The 16805-nt window shown below is 41.8% G+C and overlaps 2 protein-coding genes across 4 annotated transcripts in view; both read right to left on the bottom strand.

Annotated features, from left to right (window-relative positions):
- Positions 1 to 1053: 1053 nt before the first annotated feature.
- Positions 1054 to 6524, bottom strand: PIN4 (peptidylprolyl cis/trans isomerase, NIMA-interacting 4). The gene is made up of 4 exons (XM_081963926.1): positions 6381 to 6524; positions 4742 to 4815; positions 1834 to 1953; positions 1054 to 1229 (listed from the first exon to the last, which is right to left on the bottom strand). Exons 1-4 carry the CDS (start codon positions 6418 to 6420, stop codon positions 1071 to 1073), a joined length of 393 nt encoding a protein of 130 aa, XP_081820052.1. The 5' UTR covers positions 6421 to 6524; the 3' UTR covers positions 1054 to 1070.
- A 592-nt stretch (positions 6525 to 7116) lies between these two features.
- ENOX2 (ecto-NOX disulfide-thiol exchanger 2) overlaps positions 7117 to 16805 on the bottom strand; it is a 28657-nt gene continuing 18968 nt past the window's right edge. For 2 of the 3 annotated variants that reach the window (XM_081963919.1, XM_081963921.1), the window contains exons 9-15: positions 15378 to 15489; positions 13869 to 14050; positions 12561 to 12668; positions 11306 to 11440; positions 10626 to 10734; positions 9187 to 9272; positions 7117 to 7633 (exon numbers count right to left, since the gene is read on the bottom strand). In XM_081963919.1, the coding sequence (XP_081820045.1) occupies positions 7499 to 7633; positions 9187 to 9272; positions 10626 to 10734; positions 11306 to 11440; positions 12561 to 12668; positions 13869 to 14050; positions 15378 to 15489 (867 nt within the window). In that variant the 3' untranslated portion in view covers positions 7117 to 7498. The remainder of the gene's footprint in view (positions 7634 to 9186; positions 9273 to 10625; positions 10735 to 11305; positions 11441 to 12560; positions 12669 to 13868; positions 14051 to 15377; positions 15490 to 16805) is intronic. The other variant, XM_081963920.1, reaches the window with a different exon arrangement.

Raw genomic sequence — 16805 nt, 5'->3', positions numbered from 1 at the left:
CACTCCAAAGATGCTTTTTTATTTATTTATTTTCCCAGGAGGCAACTGGCAACTTCCTGTCTTTTCTTTTTCCTTTGAAGACGTTTCGCTTCTCATCCAAAGACGCTTCCTCAGCTCTGACTGAATGGAAGGATTTATATGCCTTGCAGACAGCTGGTCATTTTGCATCCTTTTAAAGGCTCATTGAAGCACTTGTTGGTTCACCTGTGTCTTTAGGGTCACCTGAGTCCTGCCAATGGCTCCGGTAGTCTGCAATTTTTTACCCCCTCTGGAAATCAATCCCTACTCCCACACCATTCCAAGGGCGTCCGTCCCAAATTGCATAGCTAAAAATCCATAGAGATTCTCAGTCCTCCAGGTCATGGTTGTCCCAAAGGTGTTTTTTTTTTAAAGAGGCAAATGGACTTCCTTGTTTTTTCTTTGAAGGATGTTTCACTTCTCGTCCAAGAAGCTTCTTCAGCTCTGACAGGATAGTGGGGAATGGGAAGATTGATATGCCTTGCAGACTGCTGGCCATTTGCAACGCAATTTCATTTTTAATAATGTGTGCTAGTTAGTGTACATTCAAAGTGACAATAAAGCTATTCTATTTGCAACCTTTTAGAGAGTCGTTGAGGCCACTTGGAGGTTTATCTATTCTTCAGGATCAAGAAAGTCCAGTTGCCTCCTGAGAAAGCAGAGAGCACCAAGGACTCCTCATGTCAAGCCTGAGCTACAAATATTCTCTTTTATTAAATTCAAACATGCATAAGCCCATAAATGCATAAATGTGTGCACATTTGAGCTTTTGCTTTGTCTGGATACCCAAAGTAGATCGTCACTCAGACTCAATATCCATTTTGTGTCACAAGCAGGTAACAAAATACTTTGGTATTTCTGTGCAAACTGACACACTCACCCCCCAAAAAGAGAGACCTATATAATATGGAATAATGTATAGATTGGAGCAAATGGACATTCCAGCCACAACACACGCTGAAAGAAAAGCCAAGTCTTTCTCTTTTCACAAGCTTGACAAGCAGAGAGAAAAAGAAGAGTCAAAAACTCCTGGGGTAGCGTTTTAACGTTTATTATTTCCGCCCTTCCACCATGATTATGTGATATCCAAACTTGGTTTTAACAGGGGGGTCAGTGTACACCGGTTTATCCATGCTGCTGACGGGCAAAGCAAACGCTGCCTCCTGGAAGGGCCCCACCATGGAGCCTCTACTCATCCAGCCCAGATCTCCCTGGAAAATAAGCACAAGGGAAGGATGCAACGGGCTGTGAATATGGCCTATCCCACCCTATATAAATTCATTCGCTAGAGAATATTCTATATATAGATGCGTTAATTCTGCATTTCAGTTCTTATAGTTAAGGATCTTTGGAAACCTAATTTGGGAGAGAAACAAGAGATTAGTCATGCAGGGGACGCGGTGACTCAATGGCTAAGATGCTGAGTTTGTCAATCAGAAAGGTCTGATTGACTCACGCCGCCTAACGGAGTGAGCTCCCGTGACTTGTGCCAGCTTCTGCCAACATAGCAGTTTGAAAGCACGTGAAAAATGCAAGTAGGAAAATAGGAACCACCTTTGGTGGGAAGGGAACAACGTTGCGTGCGCCTTTGGCATTTAGTCATGCCGGCCACATGACCACGGAGACGTCTTCGGACAGCGCTGGCTCTTCGGCTTTGAAACAGAGATGAGCACTGCCCCCTAAAGTCGGGAACGACTAGCACGTATGTGCAAGGGGAACCTTTACCTTTACCTAGTCATGCAACTGGAGAAAACACTTTGTCTTAAGAATTCTGCAAACCTTCTTGCTTTAGTTTGGAGAAACAAAAGAACTTACTCCTTGCCTGGCTTTGTCTTCACTATACTGGGCAGCGACCTCACTGAAACGTACTCCAGCTTTGACTTTCTCCAAGGCTTCCAGAGCTCTGCTGTGTTTCTCACAGAGAATATGCCTCACCTAAAAATAAAAAATAAAAAACCCAACCCAAAATTGAGATTAGTGTCAGGGGTAAATTGAGCCCTGTAAATTAACGAGGTATGAAACGTGGCATTTCCTTGAAGCATACTTCTTAAATAAGCAAAATAAACCCGAGGTATATTCTAAGAAAAACATTTGATTGTAAAGAAAGTAAAAATACAAACTTACTAAGCTAATGATTACATCTTGGCAAAGTTACTGTCTGCCTTGGCAGACGGACAAAAGAAAAAGTAAAGTGAAAGAAAGTGGAATGTGTGACATGCGCAGTTGAAGCTTAGAGATAAGAGACAGTTCATTCTACCGTATAACTCAGAATGTAAGCACAGCTGGCAAACCAAATAAACGCAGTGACAATTAGATACATATAAAGAGGTCATTCCATATTTAGCTTAAGAGTACTAGAAAGCTGACAGATTGGGTTTGAGACCTGGGCCCCATGAATGGGGTGAGCTTCTGTTTCTTGCCTCAGCTCCTGTTTATCTAACAGTTCGAAAACATGCAAATGCGAGTAGATAAGTAGGTACCACTTCGGTGGGAAGATAACAGAGTTCCATGTGGCTTTGGCGTAGCGCCATGCTGGCCACATTTGCACGAAAATTGCCTTCAGGCAACAGTGGCTCCCTCGGCCAAGAAATAGACTCTAGCACTGTGCCCTAGAGTCAGACATGACTGATAAGGAAATTTTAAGCAGTGCCAGCGGGTGACGCCTAGGAGTAGAGCCTTCTCTGTGATGGGCCCAACCCTCTGGAATGACCTCCCTCCCGATATTAGAACTACTAATGACCTCCGCTCCTTCCGACAGAAGCTCAAGACTCACCTGTTCCGACTAGCTGGCTTAGCCGATTGATAGTTCCATCTTCCACCTCCTGGCAAACAGTTTATTGGGGAATTTGTTAAGGGAATTTTAATTGTATTTGTATTTTAGCTAAGAATTGTACAGTATATTTTTTACCTCCTCCGTCTACGTCTATGTCTACGTCTACGTTCATGTCTATGTATTTGTATATGGTTTTAACATGACTGTACACCGCCCCGAGTCCTGCCTAGGAAAGGGTGCGGTCTAGAAATAAAAGTTTATTATTATTATTATTATTATTATTATTATTATTATTATTATTATTATTATTAATAATAATAATAATAATAATAATAATAATAATAATAATAATATTTACATTTGCCTTTTACTCCTACAGTTATCTTCCTCAGTACTTGGTAAGCCAAGACACAGTACCATTCGCCTCTCACTGGCTAATTCTAATGCAGTTTCTCAATTTATGGCTACTTGACTAAGGACGGTGAGAGGCGAAGAAGCAAAACATTTTAATCCAGGATAACTGATTTCTAATTGTCAAAGGGTGCCTTTGAAAGCAGATGGTCTAAGATTCACATTTTGGTCCTTTTCAGATAAAGAGATCGAGTAGCAAACAATCAGAGGTTTGCATTAGCAGAGCTTTATTTGCCAGTAGCAAATTTAGTGATTTTTCTCTTATCCCAAAGTATTGTTCAGTTACTGTTTATGTTTTATTATACATACATATATGTATGTATGTATGTGTGTGTGTATGTGTGTGTGTGTGTGTTGCATTTGTACTGATAAATAAATAAAGGGAGAGTACAAATACAACACAAATATAAAAAGGCAACATTAAAAATAAAAAAAAATATGATTTTCTGCCTGCATGGTCTTCTGTGATAAGCCGAAGGACAGAAATGAGGGAGTAGTGACCTTCCTCCCATATTTAGGCATACCAGGGGTTGTAACACAAATATATATATACATACATACATACATACACACACACACACATACACATACACACATACACACGTACATACTCTGTTTCCCCAAAAATAAGCCCTCCCCAAAAATATTGCAACACAGCAGCAGCCATGAGGTGACCACGCTGGCTGCCTCCTGCATCTCAAAAATAATAAGACCTGCCTGAAAATAAGGCCAAGTGCTTATTTTTTGGGGGGGAGGGGAGTGTCAAAAGAAAATAAGACCCTGCCTTATTTTCGGGGAAACACGGTACATACATACACAAACACATATATGCATATATAAGTTGCAAATTATCCTAAAAATACAAGCTCCAGGTGTAGTTATAAAAGAAGAAACAGACATTGCGATCTCCAGAACTTAAAATATTAAAACTACCATCAAAGTGATATCACACACGCAATGGCCAAATTGCTTCATGATGTATAAAGGCAGATATCTCTTTAATAGTAGTTTTTGCACTCTGATGATGGTAGCAGAAGCTAATGAAAGCTGTGGGCAATATATTTTAAGTTCTGGAGATAGCAATGTCTGTTTCTTCTTGTATACATATATACATGTATACATATGTATATATACTCCTTCCTCAGATGCAAAGAAATCTGAGTGATTCTGAACCAGTCCTTCTCTTTCAGTCCTGGAAAGAATGTCATGGCAAACCACTTCTGAAAAAGTCCTGCTCAGAAAACTTGCAGGGAGTTGTCCATATCACTGCCAGAAGTCAAAACTGATTTAAAGAACACTCGTCTAATATCGCTAATTTTATTTACTGAAAGTAAACATATCAACACATTCAGGATATTGGGCATTTGGGGAGGAGAGGGGAGCAAATCCAGGTATCTGCCACTTTCTTTCTGAATTTTCCCCCACTCTGAAATATTTTTGGCTTTGAGATAATGACGTCTCATTCTACTCTCACACCCTGGTCGTGACTGGAATTGCATCCTCAGATGCCATCTCAAACAGGGTGATCAGAAGACCTACCTTCACGGAACTGCCTCCTCCTTTTGGCCCCTGAGCTTTCTTGTCAGTTGTGTCACTGCCAGAAGATGCTCCTCCTTTAAAGACATAAGAAGGGAAAGCAACAGTGAATCGGTGTGGAGAGTTCACCTGATTGCACCTCGATTCATTGAATCGGATGGGCAGGGCTGGACTTGGGTGCACCTGAGATCCAGGCTATCATGCCTCCCCTGGTGGAATCAGACAGCAAGCAGGAAAATGTTTGGTTGCAAGCTTGGTTGCAAACGTTTCGTCCCCATTCGAGGAGACATCTTCAGTGCACTTTGGATCGTACAACGAAACTACCAACCCAAGCTACTAACATTCAAAGACATTTCAAGCAGGAAAATGTTAGAATGTGTTGGAAAGAAAATCCAGCTGGTTCAGTTCCAAGCCGTGAGGAAGGCACTGGAAATAAAATGGAGACTGGAGGCTGATTGGAAAGGTCCATTTATTGATGAAGCAGAACCACCAACCACATGTGATTCTGGTACAGCTGACAAAATGGGAGTTGAGAGTGGGCGGGTTTTTATACCTTCTGGATTCCTATGGGCCATGTAGGGGTCATGGCTGGCTCTATAGGCAAAAGGGGAAATGCAAATCCTAGGTGTTTCTCTGAGCTAATTGTTTTTGTTTGTTGCTTTATCTGAGTTTCTGTCTTGACCCAGTCTTTCTGAAATCTACATTTCTAAAAGCTGGCCTCCTGAGTTTCTGCTTGGGGCAGAGAAACTGGGTCTGCTTTATGCTTCCCTTAAGAGCATGTCTCTCCATTTCTCCCTTTGGGAAAATATAATATTCTGCTTCTTTTTAATATTTCCCCAAATGTCTTATTCTTCTGACCAGGGGAGTGGGGGCACGGGGGACAGGGGACACCCTTCCCACAATACACACGCTTGTCATCCTTTTGGGGCTTCCACCCCACACACTGTGCCCATAAGGACCATTTCACTTAGCATCCAGCCTAAAAGGGAAATTTTAGGATTGAATAGGAATAGAATAGAATAAAATTCTTTATTGGCCAAGTGTGATTGGACACACAAGGATATTTGTCTTTGGTGCAAATGCTCTCAGTGTACATAAGAAAAATAGAATACATTCATCAAGAATCATATGGTGCAACACTTAATGATAGTCATAGGGTACAATCAAATTGTAATCAAATTATACTAGGAAACAATCAATATAAATCATAAGGATACAAGCAACAAAGTTACAGTCATACAGTCATAAGTGGGAGGAGATGGGGGATAGGAACAGATGGGTGACAGAGGAGAAAAGATATTTTGTAAATTTTTGTGAATTTCCTACTTTATGCTTCCTCCCCCCCTCCCAATTTCATGAATTTATGGCTGTCTTGATGGGAGGATGGAAGCCCTGCACATCCTGCTTATACCTCTCATTCTATGCTACCCACAAGATTCAAAAGCGATGCATTTGGCACTGCTAAACGGAGCGAGCCCCTTTTTCCCACCAATGCATCTCCAAAAACTACAATTCCCAGAATTCCTTGCCCGGCCACCTTAAGGTGGTTTCATGCTGGCCGAGCAGAACTGGCCGGCTCCTCTCCCAGTAAGACTGGGAAGAAGAAACTGGGAGAGAAGAAATCGGAGGGCCCAGCTCTCACCTTTTGCCGCTTTGCCGCCGCCTTTCCCTTTCGGAGGCATCTTTATGGCTCCTTCCTGCCTTTCTACAGCATAGAGTCGCTTCCCTGTGACGTCACCGCGCGCGACTGTAAGAAGCAAGGTCCCCCCCGGCGCAACCGCCCTGAGAAGTGCCTGCAGGCATATATTATTTACACATACATATATACATATATACATACACATACATACACACACACAAAAAAAATGAAAATATTCCAATGGACGATCCCTCATTACAGAGCTCTTTCTCTTTTCTTCTCCTAGAAGGGTGTTGCTGTTGTTCCATTTCAGATGTGGAACACTGGGAGTGTTATTTTTTTTATAAATATACTTGTTAATATTTTAATATATTTAAATATTAATATTTTCATATTTTTAAAAAATACTTTCCCAAGCTTTTGGGGAACTGAACATGCCTCAGAGGCTAAGTTTGGAATTTTTGTGGAAAGATCAAACACTTGCTATTTTAATACCTCTCCGTTCACTTTAAAGAGAATTGATCTGGATTTTTTGTTTTTGTTCTGATCTCCCCAAAATGTTCCCCGTAGTGTCCACCCTTGACTCCAAATTTCAACAAATTTGAAATCTTCACTCTTTTGACACTGACTCCACACACAATACTTTTTTGTTGCAATGTTGCAGAAATTTCCGCTTCTAAATATTGAGCATCTCCATATTATGAAACTATGTGAGACGCCAGAAAATAAATGTCTCCAATGTCATTATTGAATGTTTTATTGTATTGTATTTTCTTTTAGCTGCTCTCGATGGTAAAAACATTAAACAGAGGCCTGAGTGTGTCATGTTCAAAGAAATTATTAAAATGCTTTTAGCCAACGTGAGTTGTAAAAAGTATCAAAGATCCAAAGAATAGGGTCAGTATCCACCCAAAGTTGTCCATGACAGTCCTTTGAAAAAAGGCTTGTTTGGATAATGAACAAATAAACAAAACATCCACAACCTTACAGTCCTTAAAAACTGACCCCCAATTTTCTTGATGCAGTTCAAGGACTGGCTTTCCCAAAAAGGAAATGTTATCTATGCGTACTGCAAATATTGCACATTCTATTAAGAGTTCAAAGGATTCCTGGCTTCGTGTTCAGGTTATAGTCTTCAATCCTTCAAAACCACAAAATTTCCATCTTTTCTCGAGGCTCGCTCCCACCCCGTTCATCTCTTGTTTGAAAGTATGCTGGAGTCGTGTCATGAGGTTTTCCACTTCCGTGGCGCAAATCTACAAAAGAGAGAGAGAGAGAGAGAGAGAGAAGCGGCGTGTCATTAAAACTAACAAACTGGGATAACCCCTCGACGTTTGGGGTGGTAAAACTGCCATCAAAATCCCCTGGTTTAAGTTGATTGCCATGTTCGACGTCTCAATAAATTACTTTTCCTTTCGCCTTTGGAAGAACATCTTCAGATCTTTACAGAATGGCACTAGCTGATGAAAAGTAGTCCATCTCTGTTGTTTAACCGTAGGGCAACAGTCCCCAACCTTGGTAACTTTAAGACTTTTGAACTTCAGAGTGATGTAAGGAAATACAAGATCCCAAGGGAGAAGCATGGAGATTTATCAAAAAGTCAATAAAAATTGAAATTCTAAAAAGGGCAAGAGAAGATGAATAGGTATAGAATACTTCTTAATATGGTGGCTGTTTCATCAAGGGTTAGAAAAAAGAAGTAGAAAGTAGAAATTGGATAAATAGTATTATGCATACTGATATATAATAGAATATATTGTAATCACTATGTATACGTAAGTGTTAGAAGTTGAAAGATTATGATTTTCTACATCTAAATACCATTATTATTATTATTGTTATTAGTATTGTGGATAAAGTACATCAACCCACACAATACACTGTTCACTAAGCACTTGTGGATGTTAAAGAAATAATTTTAAATAAAATTCTCTCTCTCTCTCTCCTTTGTAACAGGCCCACGGCATCCTCAATTACTCAGAGTCTGAATTCACACATATTGTCTTAGCATACCACTGAACAAACTTCAATCAGAGGAGTTCACATTATGCTAAGCCAAAAACTGTGTCTTATGAAGCACAATGATTAGGTCTGCATGTCAAATCAAGTTATGTTTCTGAGCATGGCCTACTGGAATAAACCAGACATTAAAGGAAATGATAAACCATGGTTTTATCAATCCCAGAGATTCAGATTGCACAAAATAAAAAATAAAAAAGTAACATTTTAGGATGAGGTGCAAACTCAGTCCATAGAAGTTCAGGCACACAATTTGCATTACAGGAAAGTCCTCAATTTCCAACAGTTCGTTTAGTGACCGGTCGAAGTTACAACGGCACTGAAAACAGTAACTAATGGCCGATTTTCACATGACTGTGGCAGCATGCTCAAGTCACGTGCTCAAAATTCAGACGCTTGGCAACTAGTTCATATTTACGACGGCTGCAGTGTCCCGGGGTCATGTGATCACCTTTTGCGACCCTCTGACAAGCCAAGTCAAGGGGGGAAGCCAGATTCACTTAACAACCGTGTCACTAACTTAACAACTGCGGTGATTCACTTAACAACGGTGGCAAGAAAGACTGTAAAATGGGGCAACACTCACTTAACAAATGTCTCACTTAGCAACATAAATTTTGGGCTCAGCTGTGGTCGTAAGTCGAGGACTACCTTTACTTGGCTCAAGATGAACCACTCAAAGGAAAAGAAGCAGTCTAAAAGTAGAAAAGACTGTTTGGGTAGCAAAAGCTTGAGAGGCATTTAAAGGTAGGCAACTTCCACCTGGAAGTTTCCATTTTAATGTACCTACCTTACTGTCCAGGCGCTGGAGGTAAGAACAGATGTATTCGATGCTTGCCCCAAAAGGATGAACGTGCAGAAAAGTTGAGATGATCCCTAAAAAATATTGGGGAAGGTGTGTTACTCTCAAAAGAGATGGGGATGCCAGCATAGAACACCCCTTAATTTCTTACAAGAGCTGCTCCATATTTTGTAATGCAAAGTAGGAAAGGTTGGGGTCATAAGCCATTCCGTGCATGGAATAGCCTATTTTAAGATGATCGAGGCCAGGAATGAAGCGTGAGCAACCCGTCTTGCTCTATAGGTGGAACAAAACGGGGTTCAGATTAAAAGATTAACATAGTTGGAAGGGACCTTCTAGGTCATCTAATCCCGTGATGACAAACCAATGGCACGCATGCCCAAAGTGGCACATGAAACCATGTCGCCCGGCACGCGCAGCCTTGCCTGTTTGTCTTCCAGGTTTCTGGTGCACATATGCACGGGACAATCAGTTGTCCTTCGCGCACACAGCAGTGCTGAAAACCAGTGTGCGCATACACGCCAGAACCCGGAGGTTTGGCTTTTTCGGAGTGAGATCCCTTCACACGTATGGCAGTGCGGGAAACAGGTCTGTGCATGTGCGTTGGCCAGCTGATCGTTGGGCACGCATGTGCACTAGTACCTGGAAGTTCAGCTTTACCAGAGTGCGGCCCTGATGAGTGTGCAGGCATGGGCGCGACATTTCCGCGCAACCTTTTCAGCACTTGGTGCCACAAAGGTTCGCCATCCCTGATCTAGTCCAACTTCACCTAAGCAGGAGACTCTGCCTACCCCATTCTGACCGATGCCAGTCCAGTCTCTTCTTGAAAGCTTCCAGTAATGAAGCTCCCACAATTTCCGAAGGCAACTTCTGTTCCATGGGTTGATTGTTCTCACTGTCAGAACATTTCTCCTTATTTTGAGGTTGAATCTCTCCTTGGTCAGCTTCTATCTATTGTTCCTTGTCTGGCCTTCAGGTGCTTTGGAAAATAGCTTGATCCCCTCCTCTCTGTGGCAGCCCCTCAAATACTGGAAGACTGCTATCATGTCTCCTCTAGTCCTTCTCTTCACTAGATTAGCCATGCCCAGTTCCTGCAACCGTTCATTGTATGTTTTAGCCTCCAGTCCCCTAATCCTCTTGGTTGCTCTTCTCTGCACTCTTTCTAGAGTCTCAACATCTTTCTTATAGTGTGGTGACCAAAACTGGATGCTGTATTCTAGATGTGGTTACACAAGCTTTGCTTTCAGGATTTGTTTGATCAGACCCAAAGAGGAATGACCCAGCTCCACAGGAAACCCAGGAAATCTCTCTCTTAGATAGTGTGTGGACCTCTCGGAGCTAACTAAATGGTGCCTTATGCAAGGCAACTTCCGATGGTCCTAGTTTAAATTTAAACCTCAAAGATCCTGCAGCTCAGAAATCCTTACCCACTAGTAAAGCTTCCCTCTCCAATCTTAAAGGGTTGCAGTGAAGTCCTTTTTCAAGAAGTCTTTCCTTCTCTGGACTCTTTGAGCAAATGCTTGACAAGTCACTGCCCTAAAAGGAATTAAGGGCACCAACAAAAGAGTTTCTGTCAACAGTCAACATCCAGATAAACAGGGATTAACACCAGACAAACCACCAAACAGAAACAGTATCCCATTGAAGGAACAACTAAGCAGAAAACCACACCCCCAGCAATACAAGCAGGGCAAGCTACTGTATATAAACAGGGAGCAAACTCCATTCTCAGTAACACTGATGATGTTGCCTAGTCGGGTAATGAAATGTCGGCAAGCAAACCATCAAGCTCAGAGAGAAACAAGGATCCAACAGAATGGAAGAGTAATCAACATATCGGCCAAGATTTGTCTCTTAACAACACGTTGATTTTTTAATTGTGCTCTGCAGACATTGGAATAACTCTACTGCCACAGTCGTTTAATTTAAATGACATTACTTAAAAGGCAGGCTGGGGGAAGAAGCAACTTCATATTTCACTCCCAGTTGAAATTCTCATTCTATCTCACACAGAACAACAAATAAATACATCAGGTGCAATGGAATCGCAATGCAAAAAGCAAGTGTGGTAAGTACTATCATGGATAATGTTCAGGAGACAACTTACTACTTCATCTTTAGCTTCCGTTGAGTCTTTCTCTCTGTCAGATCCAGCTGGCACTTCTTGCTGCATCCAGTTGGAAAAAGGGAACATTATAATTGCTGGAATGAATAATTCTTCATGCAAGATTCTTCTGCCTTCCTGGTGATTCAAATAGCCATAGCTTTGTTGCTAAGTTTAATGAGGAATTTACCAGTACATTAACTTGGTAATTCAAGATACGAAGCTAGCATAGCTGCTGAACTTTTTCAAAGTACATATATGTAGGGGCCCGCTTCGTAATTGTACTACTAGTGACTTGATTGCTTTGGATTTTCATTTTTGTAAATGTTTGTAATTGTTTTCATTTTATTTCAATTCTGTTCGCCACCCAGAGGTCCTTGTTGAGATAGGCAGCTAAGAAGCATTGTATAAAAAGGCAGGCTGCTATAAAAAGCAACGTTGCTCTTCGAAGACAAAACTAAGATTTATTTCTTTATATGGAGAACATCCAAATTCTCCAGTGGAAACACAAAACATCAATTAAAATATTGTAACTGACAGGCACCTAAGTATTGCTGTACTCAAATAATCAGACATATGAAATGTCTGCATTTATCCAAACTGAAAATTTCCTTGGCACAGAACCTAGACCTGTTGGTATGCAGTTTATTTTATTTTATTTTTCTTTCTTTCCTTCCATTCTTTCCTTTCCTCCCTCCCTTCCTTTCTGTATACTTCCTTCCTTTTTTTCTTTTCTTCCTTCCTTCCCTTTCTTTCCTTTCTTTTTCTTTCTGTCTCTTTCTTTTTCTTTTTCTTTCTTTCTTTCTTTCTTTCTTTCTTTCTCTCTCTCTCTCTCTCTCTCTCTCTCTCTCTCTTTCTTTCTTTCTTACACCTACTTCTCAGAATACATTGTCAAGTTCCACGTGTTTGATTTCTGAGCTGTTACTGCTCGTATATTTAAAATCAGATTCTTTGAACTCTCAGGGGAATAGAAGTGAACACTGCAAAATTATTTGTTTTGAGCAAAACTGTATAATGGTCTATTTTAAAGCTCCATCAGCAACACGACCAATCCATCAACACTACTGCCAATCTATGACAGCCTCCTATCCTGAAAAATCAGAGAAGCCCCCTGTCCAAAGCTTGATATGGAAAATGTAGCCTGTAAGATTGTAATGGCTAGCTGGGGAATTCTGGCAGTTGAAGTCCACTTATTTTAAAATTGCCACGGTCGAGAAACAGTGCCGTATGATCATCATTAGCTAAGAACAATTCGTACCTTTTCCTTTAGTCTCTCAAGCAATTTGTCAAGCTGTAATTTTTCTTCTTTCGCTTTTTCCAATTCAGCTTCTCTTCTTTCACATTCCTCCTGCAGTTTGTGAAGATGCTAGAAGGGAGGAAGGAAATGCAGTGTAGCAATGTGCTACTTACGGTACCACTACACCATGTAGTAATTGAAGACAATCCCAACCCAAACAATGCAAAAGTTACATAATGCACGAATAAACAGAACAAAGGCCAAGCTTAGCTCTAGAGATGATTACATCTACAGCCCCATCTTGGCAAGACTCAGTCTCCTTTTCCCCCATTCTTGTGTTTGATTTTATTTTAAACTACCTGATATCCCAGCGCTGCCCGGGTATTTATTTATCCCAACATTCCTTCCATGAACGTCGCCGCAATTTCAAATGTTGGATTTGTCTGCTTACCTTGTGGAGTACTGTCCATGGCAACTCCACTGCCCTGTGCAGTAGAAGCCATTTTAAGGCACAACAAGCTGTATCTTAACAGAACACACACACTGAGGGGAGTTAGAGGAGTGTCTTACCCCCACAGTATTTGTCTCCAGAGAGTAAGTCATCTGTGTACCAAGTTTGGTTGAAATTGCTCGAGGCGTTCCAGAGTTATGCACACACATACACACACACACACACACACACACACACACTTATATAGAGAGAGATTATCTTCTTTTTTGATGAAGAATTGGGGAGAACTCAAGCGTCTGCCTACTGCAGTGTGCCATCTGAGTCGGTACAAAAAAAAAAGGCAAAGCTCAGCTCTACCTTTTATTTGGGAAAAGTTTCCCATAAATTACAGCTAATCCTGGACTCTAGAGTTCGGCAGTTCAAATCTCACTGGCTCAAGGTTGACTCATCCTTCCATCCTTCCGAGATCAGTAAAATGAGGACCCAGATTGTTGGGGGATTGATGCTGGCTGTAAGCCGCTTAGAGAGGGCTGTAAAGCACTGTGAAGCGGTACATAAGTCTAAGTGCTATTGCTAATGTCTTGTCTCCCTTCCTTCCTTCCCTCCCTCCCTCTCCTCCTCCCTCCCAATGGTTAGAAGGCAATATAGCAGGCTAACTCTGTCCACTGCCAGCAGTTTGATTTCCACCGGTCAAGGTTGACTCATCCTTCCAAGGTTGGTAAAATGAGGACCCAGATTCTTGGGGGCAATAGGCTGACTCTGTAAACCTCTTAGAGAGGGTTGTAAAAGCACTATGAAGTGGAATATAAGCCTTAAGTGCTATTGCTATTGAGTATGACAAGAGAAGAGAGCCCCTTGCCCCACCTCCCCTTCCCCACCTGCTGCATTCCTTGTAAAGTTTGCTGGAGGATTTTCAGCTGCTGGTCCTTGCTGGGCTCATCTTCGCGCCCCGCTCTGCCCTGCTCCTGCTTCAAGAGCTCGACTTCGTTTCGGTAGGCATCCAGCTGGCACCGCAAGCTGTTGTTTTCTTCCTTCAACGCTTCTGCTTGTGAAACTAAAACTGGGACGGAGGAGAAGACAGAAAAGCCAAATGAGCTAGTTCGCCTTATCACAAATTTCAGCTCGGAATTCCACCCTGTGCAAGTATCTTTTTAGGTCAGGGGCGTCAAACTCGATTTCGAGATTCGATACTTTAACCCTGATTTATAAAATTTACAAATCTGCAAACTTCAGATACATTGCTCAGGAAGGCCCCCTCCTAATGTGTGAATGATGGGGAAGTAGTGAATAATTATAGAACACACGTACATGTCTATGGAGAGTCTCAGAGGTGCATTTTCAAAAGGCAACTGGACTTTATTCGTTTTTTTTTCTTGAAGACCTTTCGCTTCTCCCCCAGGAAGCTTCTTTGATTCTGACTGAACAGTGGAGAATGGAAAGATTTATATTCCTTGCAGTCATCTGGTCCTCAGCGCTTTGCCTGAGAGTCGTTGATACCACTTGGAGGTTTAACAGTGGTTAGAGTGCAGTACTGCAGGCTACTTCTGCTGACTGCCGGCTGCCTGCAATTTGGCAGATCGAATCTTACCAGGCTCAAGGTTGACTCAGCCTTCCATCCTTCTGAGGTGAGTAAAATGAGGACCCAAATTGTTGGGGGCAATAGGCTGATTCTGTAAACTGCTTAGAGGGGCAAAAGCACCATGAAGCGGTGTTAGGAATGTAAGCTAACAGTAGGGTTAGCAATATATAAACCAGGATGGTAGTACTGTTTCTTTAAGTACTGCTGTAATGTGATTGGTTGCTGTTACCTCAAGCAGCCATAAGAGGGAGCCAGAATGACTGTTAGCTCTCTGTTTGTTAGATGCTGATCGGATGTATTGTGAGTTACTGTATTTTTGCTACTGTTAGCTGCTTTGTGTGCTAAACTGATTATTTGATACTGGACTGTGTTCGAAGGATCATTCCTTAACTGAGAACATTGATAACTGACTGACTGAATCGTATATGACTTGGACTGTAAATTGAACTCTGAATACCTCTATATTTCCACATAATAAACTATTATATTTTATACTATTCGGTGACCCTGTATGCTGGTTTGTGCGTGTTTTTCCATACCACTCTCATTACGCTTCTCTGCACACTCGCTCTCCTAATGGGGAGCTTACTTACTTAACAAGCGGTATATAAGTCTAAGTGCTCTTGCTAGTGCTACGTATCTGTGCCCTTTGCATCTGAATAGTGAAAATGGGCGAGGAACCTTTTTGGATCTGGCGAAAGGTGAAAGTTGCCTTTTGAAAAACACCTTTGGGAAAACACACCTGGCTGATTTTTCCTTCACAGAATTAGGCCATCCTATTTTTATACTGTAAATGTTCCATGGATACCTGACTCTTCAGTTTCTTTCATCTCGGGGGACTCTGTTTCATCATCAGACATCTCCATTGCCTCCTCTCGGCGTATGTCCATCAGTTCATCGTTGTGAAGGTTACGGAGTTCCTAGGATTTAAAAAGCTTTTTTTTAAAAAAATGCTCATTACAAGCCAGTTTGGGCGTAGTCCATATAGCAACGCTCAGGACCCGGACAGCACTCCGAAGTTCGGAGGAGCTGGTAGAGGTTTTAAAGGGGATTCGCGTTAATGTCAGGGTTCCAAGTAACACCCCTAACGAAAGAAGAGGCTTGGGTTTCCTCAAAGTTCCATTTTATTAGTCCCTGCCCAGCACCCACATAGCCAAAACAAAATAGTTTCTCTTGGGAACCAAGGTCATTCTCACAGGTGGCTGAAGAGAGGAGGAGTGAAGTTACCAACCAACCAGACAGAAACTTCATTGGACCATGATTGTTTGGGAAAGGGGGGGGGGCACTTTTACTTTTAATTAGATGAAAACCGTGGTAACCTTCAGAGTCGGTTTTCACCGGTCTGTGCCTCCAATAGATGTCTCCAATAAAACTTTCTTTGTGGAATCTACCTGCCTCAGAGTTCTGTTTGCTACGGGTGTATTACCTGGAGCCCTGACTTTAAACCGACTCTTAAGATACTTTCTCCGTTCCAACCGGAGCTACTCTCCGGGATCCTGAGTCTCGGCTGCTCGGCTACCTGGGCAGCAGAAAGGAAAGACGGCGAGATGGAGGACACAAGGATTATAGGACAGAAGGCCAAAAACATCTGTGTTTAGTTATTTCTGATTGGCAGCAGCTTCCCAACTTTCAGGCAAGTGTTTTTGGCTCCCAGCTTCCATAAGGCAGTATGTACACGAATATACACTACATACACGAATGCAGACATGCAATACAAACACCCCGCCATTTTAAAATGTTTTTTTCCCCAGCACCAACTCAAATAAGTGAGGAGAGGTGAAAATGCTGCTGTTGCTTTAAATTCCTCGTGCAAAAAAGGTGCCAGATATCCTAAATTGGGAGGTGGAAACCCCTAGAAAGTTGCTTGGCATGCAGGATTGATTTTTTTAAAAAAAATAACAGCACCATCACCAGGGAACTACTATCCCGAGAGAGGAACCTCGCCTCACAATCAAGAAGTTGTGAGTTCAATCCTAGGTAGAGGCAGATGTAAGATTTCCTGTTTGGGCAGGGGGTTGGACTAGATGATCTGCAAGGCCCCTTCCTTCTGTTAATGCACCTTCTGATCTGCTGTTTTTCTACCCGGCTTTTCACCCCAAAGGTGTCTCTTTTTCAAAACATCCAGCCAATCCGCCACGGTTGCCGATTCGGATCTTCCAACCTTATCTTCCATTGTGCTTTTTGTTTTTATTTTGTTTTTAACCGCATTAAAAGGTCTACCGGGAGAAGGAGAATT

The sequence above is a fragment of the Natrix helvetica genome, assembly GCF_964273705.1.
Source record: "Natrix helvetica genome assembly, chromosome: 11".
Classification (NCBI taxonomy): domain Eukaryota; kingdom Metazoa; phylum Chordata; class Lepidosauria; order Squamata; family Natricidae; genus Natrix; species Natrix helvetica.
This window is presented reverse-complemented; position numbering and strand designations above follow the sequence as displayed.